We start from the raw sequence: 17,081 nt of genomic DNA on the forward strand, positions 1-17,081 counted from the left end.
TGTTGTTCAGTATGTACAGTTTCAGTTTTGCAAGATGAAAAAGTTCTGGAGATTGTTTCCACAGCAATGTGAATCTACTTAACTATACATTTAAAAATGATTTAAGATGGTAAGTTTTATGTTATTCATTGCATTTTCAGCCAAAATGTTTACATATATGTTATACATACACATACACATACATATACATATATATATTTTTTGGAGACAGAGTCTTGCACTGTTGCCCAGGCTGAAGTACAGTGGTGAAATCTTGAGCCTTGAACTCCCAGGCTCAAGTGATCCTCCCACCTCAGCTTCCCAAGTAGCTGGGATTACAGGCATGTGCCAAAGCACCTGGCTATATATCCTGTTTCTTAAAAACACCTTCCTAAGGTGGTATGAAACAGACCAATTGCTATAATTTTTATTTATTTCATTTTTCATTCTTTTTTTTCCATTATAAGCCCTGTAAACACAAGAGCTCACAAAACTGGTTAACAACTCAGTTGTTCTTCTCCACAGAAATCTTTTTTTTAGAGACAGGGTTTTGTTATGTTGCGCAGGCTAGTCTCAAACTCCTGGCTTCAAGTGATCCTCTTGCCAGTCTCAAACTCCTGGCTTCAAGTGATCCTCTTGCCTTGGTGGCCCAAAGTGTTGGGATTACCGGATGTGAGCCCCAGCACCCGGCCTCCACAAAATCTTTAGTACAAGGCAAAAGATTCACACAATCTTAAAAGAAACCAAAGTAAACCAAAGTATATAGTACATACCATAATTTCTTTCTTTTCTTTCTTTTTTTTTTTTTTTTTGAGACAGTCTTGCTCTGTCGCCCAGGCTGGAATACAGTGCTGCAATCTCAGCTCACTGCAACCTCTGCCTCCCAGGTTCAAGTGATTCTCCTGCCTCAGCCTCCTGAGTAGCTGGGATTACAGGCGCACGCCACCACACCCGGCTAATTTTTTTGTATTTTTAGTAGAGACGGGGTTTCACCATGTTCGTCAGGCTGGTCTCAAACTCCTGACCTGATGATCCACCCGCCTCAGCCTCCCAAAGTGCTGGGATTACAGGCTTAAGCCACATCTCCCAGCCTATTCCTTTCTTTTTTTTAAGGGACGATATCTGACTTTGTTGCCCAGGCTGGCCTTGAATAACTGGACTCAAGCAATCCTCCCGCCTTAGCCTCTGAAGTAGCTGGAGTACCAGTATGCACCACCATGCCCTATAATTTAAAAAAACCCAACAACGTTCCACTCTTTGGACTGCAAAAGGAAAAACCTAAGCTTAGAAACACTTTATTTCCAAAAGCATGATGAGAAACGGCAAACACTCCATGGGGATATCTCACACAATACGAACTCTACTAAACTGGAAACAAATACTTTTAAGTAGGTGGTACTTTCTAAACCATAAACTTAAGAAAACAAAACAAAAAACTTTCATTTAACTCTTTCATCCCTTACTGTCTGAATCTATACCTTATTGTCAAAAAAACTTACCTCTTTATCAAAGTTTGCTTTGGTGAACTCCAATGAGTTCAGGAGTGCATTAGTAGCAGCTAGCTTCACATTATTACTAGGCTCTTCTTTCCTCATCCCCTGGATTATGGCAGTCAGAATCTCATTAGATTTATCTTGTAGCTGCTCTGGGTCCTGTAACAAGCAGAGAAGTGCAATGAATATAGAGTCAGCCCTCTGCAGCCATGGGTTCCACATCTGTGGATTCAAACAACTATGGATTGAAAATATTTAGAAGAAAAAAAATGGATGGTTGCATCTGTACTGCACCAAAAGGTGCATGTACACCTTTTTTTCTTGTCGTCATTCCCTTAATACAGTATACCAACTATTAATATGGCATTTACATTGAATTAGGTATTGTAAGTATTCTAGAGATGATTTAAAGTATATGGGAGGATGTGCATAGGTTATATGCAAATACTACACCATTTTATGTAACAGACTTGCACATCTGAGGATTTTGGTACCTGAGGAGGGTGCTGGAATCAATCCCCTCCAGAAGACTGCCATAAGGAGCTTCACGACAGAAGAAGCAGTCCTTCTTCTGTTCTTAAGAGACAGGGTCTATATTGCCCAGACTAAAGTGCAGTGGCTATTCACAGGCACTACCACAATGCACTGCACCCTCAAATTCCTGGGTTCAAGTGATCCTCCCACCTCAGCTTCCCAAGCAGCTGGGACTACAGGTGTAAGCCACTGTGCCTGGCTTAATTGGCAGTCCTTTTAACTGTAAAGTTCACTCAAGAAAGTATCATGAATTGGTGATCTTTCCCCACCCATTTTCATTTGGGAATAACACTGCAAACCACCTGCAAAATGTCTCATGGTACTGGCAATCCAGAACTGAACAAAACCAAGTCAAACTCATCAACTTCATCTTTGACTTCTTAGCATAATGACTCTGGGTATGAGGTAATATTCGCTTTCCTCCCCACTTCTGTGCAAATGGAGATGGCAGTCTGTTGGTATTTTCCAGGCCATCTGTACTCTAAAGTAAAGCTTCAGGACATTTAAGGGCCAAGGCCAAGGATCAACACCTGGGCACATCTAGGGAGTCTAAGTCCGGGTCAAGTGCTGTGGGCTCCTTTGCTTCATAAAGTCTATATATTAAAATACACACCAAGAGTGGTAACCTCATCAGGAACAACAGTGCTGGGGGAGCTACCTCTAAAATACTGTGTCTCCAGTGGCTAAACCAACTACATCAAATGTTGGCAAAACTTTCCATGATGTTGTAAATGAAAATGCGCCACAACATTCATGGTACATTCGGGATCTTAAGAAAAAGGACTGGGTCAGGGATGCTCCAAATGAGAATATCCTCATTTTGTAAGTCCAGAATCTAAGACTCTTCAAACGTAGACTTCTGTTTTCAGTTTGCGATCCTCAAGTTTCTTTACTTTAGGGCATGATTAGCAATGTGAAGACACAGGCCTAAGGGAAATAAATCAGTCTCACTTTCAAAACACTGTGCAATTTAGCTTGGCTTTCTTCGTGATTCAATAAGGTAGTACTAATATCATTGATGTCACAGCTAGAGGCAATCAGAGGTATATAAACCAGATACATTAGGCAAGTACTTACTATATCTTGGCAAATATAACCGATGGCTTCCAATGTCGACTCCTTCATGTGCTCTGTGCTGTTGGGGTTTGTGACATTGGCCACCAGCTGAGGAATGAGTTCTGGCCACTGGTTTACTGGGATCTCTGCACAAGCAATACCAGCCACACACTGTGAGGCAGAACTAGGCCGGTAAGTTTCTGTGCCCAATGTCTGCAAAACCTGCACCAAAAAAGACAAAAGATACACATTTCTAACACTATTTGACCACATTTTGCCAACCACCATACTTATATTAGTGTCTCTGAATTCTTTTTTTTCTTTCTTTCTTAAGACAGGGTCTCACTCTGTTGCCCGGACTGGAGTGCAGTGGCACGATCACAGCTCACTGTAGCCTCAATCTCTACGGTGCAATCTATCCTCCCGCCTCAGGCTCCTGAGTAACTGAACTACAGGGGTGGATATGCTGACATGCCCAGCTATCTTTTGTTGAGACAGGGCATCACCATATTGCCCAGCCTCAAAAAAGAAAAAGGAAAATACAAGGCCTCAGTCAGTTGTCCAGGGTGGAGTGCAGTAGCAAAACGATAGTGCAATGGCACAACGATACTGCAGCCTTGACCTCCCAGGCCTCCCTGAGTAGCTTAGACTACAGGCACATGCCATCACACCCAGCTAACTTTTTTGGATTTTTAGTAGAGATGGGGGTCTCCTTATGTTGCCCAGGCTGGTCTCAAATTCCTGGCCTCCCAAAGTGCTAGGATTACAGGTGTGAGCCACTGTGCCCAGGCAGCTGTCTCAGAATTCTTTTTTTTTTGAGACAAAGTCTCGCTCGTGTCCCCCAGGCTGGAGCATGATGGCACGATCTCGGCTCACTGCAACCTCTGCCTTCTGGGTTCAAGCGATTCTCCTGCCTTAGCTCCCCCCAGCAAGTAGCTGGGATTACAGGTGCCTGCCACCATGCCCGGCTAGTTTTTGTATTTTTAGTAGAGATGGGGTTTCACCATGTTGGCCAGGACAGTCTCAAACTCCTGACCTCAGGTGATCCACCCGCCTCGGCCTACCAAAGTACTGGGATGACAGGCGTGAGCTACCGTGCCTGGCCTCAGAATTCTTATCTATAATACGGAGAAGTAGAAAAGGCTGTCAGAAAAAGCCAGCCTCAGTAGCAACATCAGCATAATCAACACTGCCCTAGAACCTAGAAACAAAACCAGTCATCCCACCTCACTTCAACCTTCAACACGAGGTGGGAAACCAGAAGTTACAAGAGGAGGTAGCAGTAAATGGCAAAGGAGAGAGATGGGGACAAAACTCATCTTCCAGGCTCATTGTTGCTGTTATAAGGAAAGGATGTTCACAACCTCGTTTTGTGGACAGACATGGACACTAGAATGAAGCTAGTTCTGGGGCATTCAGGTGGGTCTTATTCACAGTAGATCACTGTCTAATCTGATCCAAGGAGATCTCACTCATGAGACATGGGCTGAAACAAAACTTTTTCCTTCTAATCACTGACAACCCAGCATTCGGGGTGACTTACACAGAAAGGCCTTGGTCAAGTAACAACAACACTAAATACAAAAACAACGTTGCTGATGTTAATAACACCTATGAACTAATCTTTATATAACTTCCAATCTGAAAGGATTTGTTCTGTTTGCCCAAGAATCAAAGAACTGTTCTCTCTACCACTGACAGATACCAAAATCTAGCCAGATGTCAAAACAAGATCCACTTGTCATTAAACATGTCTCACTTGACATGGTAACCACGCCACCATTTATGTAAAGAGTAAAGGCACAGGTATGATAAAAGATGAAGTCACAATTGACCTAGAGTTAATTATTACCGTGATCAGCTAATTCAGTCAATGAACTCACTAAGAATCACTAGTCCACTCAAAGGCAAACAGTTAACTGTTCTGGCATGAACACGGGACAAAGAATAGCTGCCAGATATTCAGGCCAGCTCTGCTGACTGGGTCGGATCACTTAGTATCCTGCTTTGCAGCTAGCACCAATAATGAACTCCCCCTTTCCTTCTTATACGGTATATCATCATCCCTGGCCCCCACACCCATCAGCTCTACCCAACTACAAACAGTTCTGATTGATGTTAAATGAAAGGCTTTGCTCTCGAGGACTAGCAGAGCTAGAATGGACAAAAACTGTATGTCAAAGACACGAGAGAATGAGGGGGAAAAACAAGGTGAATTGTCCAAAATGTCAGGGGCTGAATGGGTATTATTAACCCAAGTCCAGGGTGCCTTCACACCACACTACATCGTCTCCTAGTACATACGTGGAGTGCACTGAATCCCATTCTACCTTTACCTTTCTCCTTTAGATTGCTTTCTGAAGACTCCATATTACTTGAGGTGATTTAGAAACTACGGATGTCCACCTCCTGAGTACTAAAAGTTTTCTGTTTAAACTAGAGGTAACCTTAATAGTAATATTCAATTATCAGAAAAGAGAAACTAGCTCCCAATTGTGCCCCAATATCCAGATTTCAAAAAAGATCACCAACAGTGAAACTTAGTATTAGTTATCGTTGTGCTATGAAAGGGAAAAAGGCCAAGGTAACTGTTAGCTTTTTTTTCATGCCCGAGGGCTTAACCATGCCTATACAAATTATCTAATTTTTTTTTTTTTTTTAAGAAATGGAGTGTCACTCTGTCACCCAGGCTGGAGTGCAATGCGCAATCTTGGCTCACCACAATCTCCGCCTCCCAGGTTCAAGCAATTCTCCTGCCTAAGCCTCCAGAGTAGCTGAGACTACAAGTATCCACCACCACAGCCAGCTAATTTTTGTATTTTTAGTAGAGACAGGGTTTCGCCATGTTGGCCAGGCTGGTCTCGAACTCCTGACCTCAGGTGATCCACCCACCTCGACCTCTCAAAGTGCTGGGATGACAGGCATGAGCCACTGCGCCCAGCCATTATTGTCTAATTTTTTTTTAAAGGGTTGGTGTTAAGAGTGATGTGCCAAAAAATAAGCCAATTACAATTCCAATTACATCTTATCCCATTTACTAGTGTGTAAATTAAGGAAGATGAGAAACTGAATGGGCACTATCAGTATCGAGATTTCCAGTGATAGAATATACTTCCATTTATGTCACTTAGCTGAGGGAGAAGGAATTAAAATGTTGTTATTACACAAGCAGAACCAACATGAATAGAAACAGCTCTACATACTCCAAAAAGATTTGAAACCAAGTTGGATTTAATAACCCGGCTCCTTATCATGGGTATGCAAGATTGGTGACAGAAGGAGGTACACAACCAGATACAGAAGTTATTGCCTTACATGGCACTACTTTACCTAATGCTGATATCTAGAACCAGGAAACAGCAAGTATGATGTGCATAACCATGTCCTGCACAAGTACATATGTAGGAATTCCCCACTAGTTTCCACTCAAATACCAAGGACAAAATGATGACTGCACAGATATTTAACTCACTCCTCTTTGTGCCTTACCCATGTAAGACAGATCACTAAAGAACTTAATTTAAAAACAACAACAGCCAGGCGAGGTGGCTCACGCCTGTAATCCCAGCACTTTGGGAAGCCAAGGCAGGCAGATCACCTGAAGTCAGGAGTTCAAGACCAGCCTGGCCAACATGGTGAAACCCCGTCTCTACTGCAAGTACAAAAATTAGCTGGGCATGGTGGTGGGTGCCTGTAATCCCAGCTACTTGGGAGGCGGAGGCTGCAGTGAGCCGAGATCATGCCATTGCACTCCAGCCTGGGCAACAGAGCAAGACTGTCTCCAAAAAAAAAAAAAAAAAAAAAAAAAAAAAATTCCCTGAGCTGTACTCCAGAAGTACCGAATCGGAATTTCTGGAGAGCTTGGAAATACCTATTAACAAATTCCCTAATTTTTATACAAATGTAGCACCAATTTGTACACTACTCCCATTTGCCAAACAGATTTTACAAATTATGGCACATAATTAAAGTTTCCCAAACTGCTGCAGCCTACCTCAGTCATCTAAAAAGAATTCCAATCCATCAATGGGAATGGACAAGCTGTGCTGAGAAAGATTTAAGACAAAGACAATTTTTATCTTTAGGTAAAGTTGAGGTCCCAGAAACCTATCACACTGTTAGCTCTATCCCATGAAAATAGCAAAAGATCTGAGAAAGCGATTTCTTGTTCCCTGGGCAATATAACCAAACAGATAAGCGTTACTCACGTAGTTCTTGACTTCTCGTCGAGCATTAGCATCAATAGCAAGCCACCTCTGCTGATATTGTGCCTTGATATCTGGATCTTTAGATGTCAAAGAGTTCTTGATTTGTAGACCAGCTGCAACTCTGGCAACCTGACTGTTTCCCGGATTTGCCAGCACTCTGGACAGTTCCACAAGGAAAGTGGGCTGTTAAGGGAAGATAAATTTGTAAATAAAAATATCTTAGGAATTTCCACAACTGAGGATAATTTATAGAGCACTGAACCACCAGAGGGGCGGCGAGGGGGGGAACTAATGTCTAATTTTTTTTTTTGATATATCATAAGCATTTCAGGAAACCACAAAATATTTACTTCACTGACTTCTATAAAAATGTTACTTAGTATAACAGGAAGTCTTCCACTTTTCTCGTGGAGCCTAGCACTTAACGAGGAATTACAGATTTCCCTATCAAGATCATTCTTAGTGCCCAAATTGTCATGTTAGACCCCCGAATTGCAAGGTTTCAGAGTCTGGTGGTAGTAGTAGTCAGTCTTCTATGTATACTGAGGTGTCCCAAGAACTTTTAATAATGTCTGGTACTCAATGTTTGTTAAATGAATGGCTGTTATGATGGGGGGTAGAAAATTGTTTATCTAAATTTCAAAAACCTTGGTCCCAAAAGAATGATCCAACTTTCCATCTCATGGCAGCAGCAGGGTAGCTTTTCAATCCACGGAAGGAGGTGATCTTTTATGAGAGGGGGAAATACAGATAAGCCTAAAACAAACTTAGGAGCCTCATCCTCCGTTTTATTTGTGGGCACTCAGCAAAAAGGGAACAATGAAAAAAGCAGATTTATAAGGAAAAGTGATAAGATATTTAGAAATAGGGAAAAAGTGAAAGAAAAAATCTTCAGGCAAGCTGTTCAAGCAAAATAACTTTGTATCTAATGATCAACAATTACTTGCTCCTATACATTTGGACTTTAGTTGAGGAATACAGTGGATCCCTGAAAAGCATGTTCTTTTGTAACCTTTTGTAATCCACAGGCCTCAAAAACTACTCCCTTTGTTTAAAAATTTAGCACACACACACCTCTCCACCAAAAAAAACCGTGCCCAAACAGCAAAGTTAGCAGGAAAAGCCAAAAGCAGACACATTTTTCTTACTGCTAACAAGCTCTGCAATCACAGCAGAAGATAATTATTAAAAGTTTTATTAATTATGTACCATTAATGAATGTTAAGAATGTTAGGAATAAGATAAAAAGCTTCTTGCAAAATTTGCAAAAGCAGAAACAGGAATAATACCCTAAATGGAATTATCAGCCTATATTAGTGGAAAAATCTCTTCTAGGAAAGGATAAACAGGTTAGTTGTAAAAATTGGCACATATGAAAAACAACAAAAAAATCATTCGAAGGCAGTCTGTATAAAATAAGCCTTGTCACTTTGTTGTTGACATTTTGCCTATATAACACAAAGGAACACATATGGTTACAGTGTTACTCAGACTTAATTCCTATTACCTTTCTCAAAGATGTCAAGCATCATCCAATCCTTCCCTCTGACCCCATCCCCCAACGGGAGATAGATACCAAAGAGAAACTTAACTGGCATCTAGGCTGTTTCAACCAATCCATCCCACATTTTTATACAAAGGACCAGTCTCTAGCGGACTTAGCTTCATTTTCTCCGGACCCCTTAAATTTTAAAATATGAAAAACGAGGAACTTTCCCCTGTGATTTCATCAGCAAACAGGCCCCATCTCAAAGATGAGCCTCAGTCTGTTTTCTGGGTGCAGATCCCTAGTGATTAGGTCTCTATTCATCCAGGTCAGAAAAAAAAAAAAAAAGAAAGAAAAAGAAAAAACCCCGAGAGAGGAATAACCGAGCAGAAGAGGGAAAAATATCAGTGGAAATGGGTTAAGGGGCAGTCGGGGGCCAGGCCTGGCCATGAGTACAGACCAAGGTAGCTAGGAAAGGGCAGAGCTCTAGGAAATAGGTGGGGAGAGCCACAGGGGCCACGGGACAGGAAGGAGAAGCCGGCCGGGGTCAGACAGGGCGGGCGGCCGGGCCCAGAGCTTCCACATGGCCCCTAGGCCCGACTCCCCCACCCCCACCCCTGCTGAACACGCAGCGCCGCGCAACCTAACTTCCCTTCCCTCCCTCTTTCTCCCTCCCGCTGCACCGCCGCCCTCAGGCCGCGCAACGATTGGGCGGCAGGCAGCTCGGCGCGCCGCGCCATTGGCCAGTCGCGGGGCCCGGGGCGGGACACACCCACCGGCTTCCCGATGGCGGGGTTAGGTTGGACCGGGTTGGGGGGGAGGGGGACGGGATGGGGCGGGGTAGGTTCCCGAGGCCTGGGCCTCCGGGAGGGCGGGAAGGCCCCGCACGCAGGGGATGGGGACGCGGCGGGATGGGTGCGGCGGGGTAACACGCACCAGGTTCTCCACGGCCGCACGCTCCAGGAACTTCTGCGCCGCTTCCAGCTCCAGCCGATCTAGGGGGAGGAAAGTGGGAGACGGAGCGGGGTCAGAGGGGCCGGGCCGGGCCTCCCCTCCCCCACCCCAATCACCTCAGCCCGACCCCCGGCTCCTGCGTCCTACCGGGAGACACGGTCTTCTCGAGAATGGTGATCAGCTCCATGGCGGAGGTGGCGGCGGCGGCGACTCCTCCTAAGACGACGGCCCGGCCTTTCGGGCGGCGGCTCGAACTGGGGATGGGGGTTGGGGGTCGGGTGGGAAGGGAGGGTGGGGTGGGGGGCGGGGGTCACCACAAACCCATTCACCAGCTCTGTCTGGGTAGTCGCTCCAGCTCCCCTTCCTCTCCTCTTCCCTTACTTCCTCCCTCCAAATGGGCTGCTGGCGGCGGGGGAGGGACCCCGGGGGCAGCTCAGAGCGCGCTGGTGCTCGGGAGGCGGAGGGAGAAAGAAGGAAGGGAGGCTGTGAGTGAGAGGCGGCACGCAGGGAGGGAGCGAGGGAGGGAGGAAGGCGGAGGGATATTCGGGCCGGACCTCTCCGCGGAGGCGCCGCGCTCCACGACGATTGGCCGTTGTCGTGGCCACGCGGAATCCCTAACTGGCCAGGCGCTCAGCGTCGAAGGGCCGTCTGGCGCCCATTCGCCTGCTGGTTTCAAGGCCCGGGTTGGCTGGGCGGGCAGCGGAATGAAGCGCGCGGATTGGCCGAGGGGAGGGAGATTGGGATGGGGCAGGAGACAGCCCGCCGTTGATTGGGTGGGCTTGGTAAAGGCCTTGAGCTCAGACCGGCTGAGCGCTGGGAGGAGGGTGGACCGAAGGCACGACTCGGATCCTGCGCGATTGGCTGGGATAGTAGGCGTTGATAGGATAGGGTGCCCGGGAGAACTAAGGAGAGGAGTTCGGGGTCGGGGCGCGGGAAGGCGGGAGGTGCCCGGCTACCCTAGGAGCCCGGCGCGGGGCACGATGGGACGCCCCCGGGAAGAGGCGGAGCTGGGTTCGAGAGCTGGGGCTGCGGTTGGGTAAGCGCCGTCGCTCCGAGGGGCGTGTTGCGCGAGGTTTTCGCGGGCCTGAGCGGGGGAGGGGGGACTGTTGAAGTCCTGCGCCGCGCCCACAGGAAGCTGCTTTAATGGCTAGGTCGGCTTGGTACCCTGCTTTCGGCTGGGACGGATCCGTAAGGCCATGTGGCTCCACTGCCAATGTGTAGATGTGGAAACTGAAGCCCAGAGAGGGTATGGAACTTGTCCAAGGTCACACAGCTGGTTAATGGCTTGGTAAGGAATGGGTTCAGGAGCCCAGAGAGGGTCTGGAACTTGTCCAAGGTCACACAGCTGGTTAGTGGCTTGATAAGCTCAAGCTCTCCTGACGGCCCTTGTCCCTACAAGCAGCTTCCTCTCCAAGGAGTCCCCTAAGCCTGCTTATATGGGGCTTGAGACCTGTGCTGTGATAAATCTGACTTGCTTAGGGGTGAGCTAAGGGATTCCTCCTCTTGGACCCCCCATCCATAGCTACCAGGTACTTGACAGGATGGAAATGTTTCACCCTCCAAAGTACCCTGTAAAGGCCCAACCTCGAACCAGAAAGAATGTGTGTACAGGCATAAAGGATTGTGGTTCTTAACCTGTTTCAGTTCTCGACCCCGGAAGAAACTCATGAATGCCTTTTCTTAGCAAAATGCATATAAAGAAAATGTGGGCCGGGCGCTGTGGCTCACGCCTGTAATCCCAGCACTTTGGGAGGCCGAGGGGGGCGGATGACGAGTCAAGAGATCGAGACCATCCTGGCCAACATGGTGAAACCCCGACTCTACTAAAATACAAAAAATTAGCCCGGTGTGGTGGCGCGTACCTGTAGTCCAAGCTATTCCTGAGGCTGAGGCAGGAGAATCGCTTGAACCCTGGAGGCAGAGGTTGCAGTGAGCCGATATCGCGCCACTGCAGTCCAGCCTGGCAACAGAGCGAGACTCCATCTAAAAGAAAAGAAAAAAAATGTGCATACAGTATGTGGCTCAGGCCTGTAATCCCAGGATTTTGGGAGGATCGCTTGAGCCCAGGAGTTCAAGACTAACCTGGACAACTTAGCGAGATCCTGTCTCTTTTAAAAAATGAAGATTTTTAAAATGATAAAGGAAAAGTGTAATAATAGGGCCGGGCGCGGTGGCTCATGCCTGTAATCCCAACACTTTGGGAGGCCGAGGCGGGCGGATCACTTGAGGTCAGGAGTTCAAGACCAGTCTGGCCAACATGGTGAAACCCTGTCTCTACTAAAAATACAAAAAAAAAAAAAAAAAAAAAACCTAGCCGAGCGTGGCGGCGCACGCCTATAATTTCAGCTCCTCAGGAGCCTGAGACAATCTCTTGAACCCGGGAGGCAGAGGTTGCAGTGAGCCAAGACTTCACCACTGCACTCCAGCCTGGGCGACAGAGTTAAGACTCTCAAAAAAAGAAAAAATAAATGGTAACAAAGAATTTCTTGAATTGTTTCATTTTCACAGTAATGATGTAGGGGTAATTGGATGTAGCTGGTTCATAGAGCTTTTTACCATATGACTTGAGCTTGTGAGGTAATTGCCCTGCAGTAGCCACACTGGGAAAACCTAGGAGGAAGTCTGACTTTGTTGAAAGGTTTCACAAAGAATTAGGAAAGATTGGCCAACTCTTTGTTAAAAGAGGAAGAAATGGTCTTTCTCTGCTAGAGATATCTTTGCAGCTTTGAAGCTAGAAATGTAGGGACACCATTCCTCACACCATACTGTGACTAGTGGATTTCCCATGGCTTAGCAGTTCCCTAACCCCAGCCTTTTGCTTCATCTATTAACTGTGGAAGAACTGCCCTGTGTGTGTAACTTTGTTATAAATCAGTGAAGATTGGGCCAGGGCGTGGTGGGTCACGCCTTTAATCCCAGCACTTTGGGAGGCTGAGGTGGGCAGATCAACTGAGGTCCGGAGTTAGAGACCAGCTTGGCCAACAGAGTGAAACCCTGTCTCTACTGAAATACAAAATTAGCCGGGCGTGGTGGTGGGCACCTGCAATCAATCCCAGCTACTCAGTAGGCTGAGGCAGGAGAATTGCTTGAACCCGTGAGGCAGAGGTGGTAGTGAGCCAAGATTGCACCACCGCACTCCAGCCTGGGTGACAGAGCAAGACTCCATCTCAAAAAAAACCCACTGTACTCCAGTCTGGATGACAGCAAGACTCCATCTCAAAAAAAAACAAAACAAAACAAACAAAAAAACACTGCATTCAGCCTGGGTGCCAGAGCAAGACTCCATTTCAAAAAAAAAGAAATCAATGAAGATTGGCCATGTGTGGTGGCTCACGCCTGTCGTCACAGTAATTTGGGAGGCTGAGGCTGGAGGATCTCTTGAGCCCAGGAGTTTGAGGCCAGCCTGACCAACATGGTGAAACCCTGTCTGTACTAAAAATACAAAAATTAGCCGGGTGTGGTGGTGGGAGCCTGTAATCCTAGCTACTTGGGAGGCTGAGGCAGGAGAATCACTTGAACCCAGAAGTCAGAGGTTGCAGTGAGCCGAGATTGCGCCACTGCACTGCAGCCTGGGCGACAGTGAGACTGTGTCCCCCCACCACCGCTAAAAAGTCAATGAAGATTAAGTGAGATGACATCTGTGAAAATCCTGGAATTGTCCTTACCTGAGTTACCTACACTACAAATGATCCATAATTTGTTTCACTCAAGCTAACTTTCCCCTGCTCTCCAGCAGTTTGCTGGGCTACCTCTGTCTCAGCATCAGTCATGATGATACCAGTGAGGGCAAATGGATTTTTAAAGCAACTGAAATAAGAGCAAAACCCTGTCTCTGTACAATTTTTTTTCTTTCTTTCTTTTTTTGATAGAGTCTCGCTCTCACCCGGGCTAGAGTGCGGTGGTGCCATCTCAGCTCACTGCAACCTCCGCCTCCCGGGTTCAAGCAATTCTCCTTTGCTCTTAGGATACAGACAAAACCACTTGCATGGCAGGCAAGGTCTTGTATGATCTTGCCTCCACTCAGCACTAGCTCGACTCAATCCCTTGTTCTCAATCCCTTGTTTTCCCAAGTAGCTGGGATTACAGGTACCCACCACCACGCCCAGCTAATTTTTTTTTTATATTTCAGATGGGGTTTCACCATGTTGGCCAGGCTGGTTTCAAACTCCTGACCTGAAGTTATCCGCCCACCTCGGCCTCCCAAAGTGCTGGGATTACAGGCGTGAGCCACCACGCCCAACCCATACAATTTTGAAAAAGCCGGGCATGGTGGCATGTACTTCAGGAGGGTGAGGCAGGAGGATTACTTGAGGCCAGGAGTTTAAGGCTGCAGTGACCTATGATCCTGCACTCCAGCCTGGGTGACAGCTAGACCCTGTGGCTGAAGTAAAATGCTGGGAAAATAAAAGTTTTACAGCAAAGTTCCAATCAAACATAAAATCCTTACCAAAATCAAAATGAACTGACTTTAGTTGAGCTAAAGTTACTGATGGTGCTGTTTAGTTCTTATCAAAAGTACTCACATTTAATAAATGCTGGTGAGGTACCGGAGCTTGAGTGATGAGCACAGACTCCAGAAATTGGGTGCCTGAGTTCCTATCCCAGCTCTACCACTTCTTAGTTTGTGAGTTAACTTTCCTTAATGTAAAATGAGACTATTAATTGTCCTTACTATGTAGGGACAAAGAGGGAGGTCCTAAGTGAGTTAAGACATGGTGAATGGGCTGAGTGCAGTGGCTCATGCCTATAATCACAGCACTTTGGGAGGCCAAGGCTGGAGGATCACTTGAGCCCAGGAGTTTGAGGCCAGCCTGGCCAACATGGTGAAACCCTATCTGTACTTAATACAAAAATTAGCCAGGCGTGGTGGCAGGAGCCTATAATCCCAGCTACTCGGGAGGCTGAGGCAGGAGAATCACTTGAACCCAGGAGGTGGAGGTTGCAGTGAGCCGAGATCACGCCGTTGCACTCCAGCCTGGGTAACACAGCAAGACCCTGTCTCAAAAAAGAAAAGAAAAATATGGCAGCTTTAATTTTAATTTAAAAAAATAAATAAAAGATGTGGTGAATGCCAGTCTAGCATGTTATGTATGCATTGGCTGTTATCTCCTTACCATGTATTTTGTGCTAAGTGAGTGGTCCTTGGTCTATTAGGGAAGATAGACTTTAATCATTTAATCTCTCAAACATGTAAAGTTGTAAAAGTGACACATGTCAAGGAAGGTTCCAGTCAGGGAGTTCAGGGAAAGCTTAGCTGAGGAAGGGAAGAGAGTTACTCAGGTGAAGAAGAGAGGAATAGTGTGTATGGAGACTCTGGTGGGAAGGAGCTTGGGGATTACAAGTTACTGCAAGAATGCCAGTGTCCCCAAAACAGAGAACAAGGGATTGAGTTGAGCTAGTTTTGAGTGGAGGCAAGACCATGTAAGATCTTCCCTGCCATGCAAGTGGTTTTGTCTATATCCTAAGAGCAAAGGAGAGCTATTGAAAGGTTTTAAGAAGGATGGTCATTACAATGTCGAGATTGGGTGGGAAGGGGAAAGAGCAGATGCAGGGAGACCAGTTAGGAGGCCGTTGCAGTAATCACATAGGACATGATACTTGCGAAAAGGAGAAGGGTGGAAGTAATGGTAGAAACACAAAGAGATAGCGAAATTAATTGAGCTTGGTGATTTTTTTTTTTTTTTTTTTTTTTTTGAGACAGGATCTCGCTTTGTCTCCCAGGCTAGAATGCAGTGGCATGAAGAACTTTGCGATTGATTGAAAGAAGAGGGAAGTGTCCACTGGTCCCTACTAGATTTCTGGCTTGCACTGCGGAATGGGTGGTGGTGCCACTTTGCAGTGTTTCCCAAGTGGGAGGAGTTGGTGGCCACATGGTTTAGTAGGTTGGGGAGGATTACACCGAGACTTCAAGTTGCATTTCCTTGAACTATGTATGGATTACATCAGGCTTTTTTTTTAGACAGGGTCTTACACTGTCACCCAAGCCGGAGTACAGTGGCGCGATCTTGGCTCACTGCAGCCTCCACCACCGCTATTCAAGCTGGGACTACAGGCACATGCCACCACACCCAGCTAATTTTTGTATTTTTTTGTAGAGACATGGTCTCACCATGTTGTCCAGGCTGTCTTGAACTCCTGAGCTCAAGCAGTCCACCTGACTCAGCCTCCTAAGTGCTGAGATTACAGGCGTGAGTTACTGCGCCCAGATGCTTTCTTCTTTCTCAGATTATCAAAGAAATATATGTTCCTCACTGTAGGAATTTTGAAAAGGAATTCCGCAGAAACCACCTGCAACCTCAAATTATATCCACCATTAAAATATTGGCATATTTTCCCCAAAATAGTTCTATTTTAAATGGAAACCAAAATATTCCTATGTATCATTTCTTGTTGACTCCAAAAAATGTACTTTTAATGATTTTATTTATTTATTTATTTATTTATTGAGACTGGATCTTGCTCTGTTGCCCAGGCTGAAATGCAATGGCATGATCTTGGCTCACTGCAGCCTCAACCTCCTGGGCTCAAACAGTCCTCCTCCCTTAGCCTCCCAAAAAGCTGGGACTACAGGTGTGAGCCACTGCACCTGGCTAATTTTGTTCATTTTTTTGTAGAGACAGGGTCTCCCTATGTTGCCCAGACAGGTCTTAAACTCCTGGACTCAAGTGATCCTCCTGCCTCCGCCTCCCAAGATGTTGGGATTATAGACATGAGCCACCTTGCTCCGCCCTTTTAAGAATTTTAAATTGACTCAACTCTTTATCAAGTTGCATTGAAAAGATAATATGAATTAAACATATGTGAACTGGCCCCAGTACATTTTCACACTGGTAGTGCAATGCAGAAGTGAAGCCTTTTAACTTTGACTTAACCTTTAAAAAAGGTACCTACTGAGAATAAGCTAAAAGTTGCAAATCGTTGAAGTATGTCCACTGGGTCCCAAAACTGGAAGTTCACTGAGGCCTGTCTTCCTGGCCAGGTGTCACAGGGAATCCTGTACTCTGGCCCAGGGCTCTTCTATCTTTTCTGTTTTTATTTTTTTATATGTATAATTGCATAATGCTCTATTTTGATTGTCTGCCTTGTACAATTTGTATGTATGCATGTATCTTTTGTCCTGAGTTAGACTATGACTCAGGGTTTCTCAACCTTGATTATTTTGGACAACATAATTCTTTTTTTTGTGGGTGTTGGGGGGCGGGTGGTGGCAGAGAGCAGAGTCTCATTCTTGTTCAGACTGGAGTGCCATGGCGTGATCTTGGCTCACTGTGACCTCTGCCTCCCAGTAGCTGGGTAACCTCCTGAGTAGCTGGGATTACAGGCATGCACCACCACACCTGGCTAATTTTTGTATTTTTTGTAGAGATGGGG

The 17,081-nt window shown here is 45.9% G+C and overlaps 2 protein-coding genes across 7 annotated transcripts in view; one reads left to right on the forward strand and one right to left on the reverse strand.

The window, feature by feature from the left end:
* Window positions 1-10,197, reverse strand: part of KPNB1 (karyopherin subunit beta 1) — a 34,720-nt gene extending 24,523 nt beyond the window's left edge. Inside the window, exons 1-5 of the mRNA XM_055387761.2 lie at window positions 9,858-10,197; window positions 9,693-9,751; window positions 7,271-7,453; window positions 3,084-3,284; window positions 1,479-1,631 (exon numbers count right to left, since the gene is read on the reverse strand). Coding sequence (XP_055243736.1) covers window positions 1,479-1,631; window positions 3,084-3,284; window positions 7,271-7,453; window positions 9,693-9,751; window positions 9,858-9,897 — 636 coding nt within the window. The 5' untranslated portion in view covers window positions 9,898-10,197. The remainder of the gene's footprint in view (window positions 1-1,478; window positions 1,632-3,083; window positions 3,285-7,270; window positions 7,454-9,692; window positions 9,752-9,857) is intronic.
* Window positions 9,881-17,081, forward strand: part of LOC115934675 (uncharacterized) — a 28,767-nt gene continuing 21,566 nt past the window's right edge. For 2 of the 6 annotated variants that reach the window (XR_008680076.2, XR_010133795.1), the window contains exon 1: window positions 9,881-10,393. Coding sequence is in view for 3 of the 6 variants with exons in the window: in XM_055387762.2 (XP_055243737.1) it covers window positions 10,907-10,998 (92 nt within the window). In the remaining 3 variants the exon portion in view is untranslated. Of the gene's footprint in view, window positions 10,394-10,429; window positions 10,999-17,081 lie in introns of those variants that run through there. The other 4 variants (XR_008680075.2, XM_055387762.2, XM_055387763.2 and 1 more) reach the window with 3 other exon arrangements.

The sequence above is a fragment of the Gorilla gorilla genome, chromosome 4, assembly GCF_029281585.2.
Source record: "Gorilla gorilla gorilla isolate KB3781 chromosome 4, NHGRI_mGorGor1-v2.1_pri, whole genome shotgun sequence".
Taxonomy (NCBI): Eukaryota; Metazoa; Chordata; class Mammalia; order Primates; family Hominidae; genus Gorilla; species Gorilla gorilla.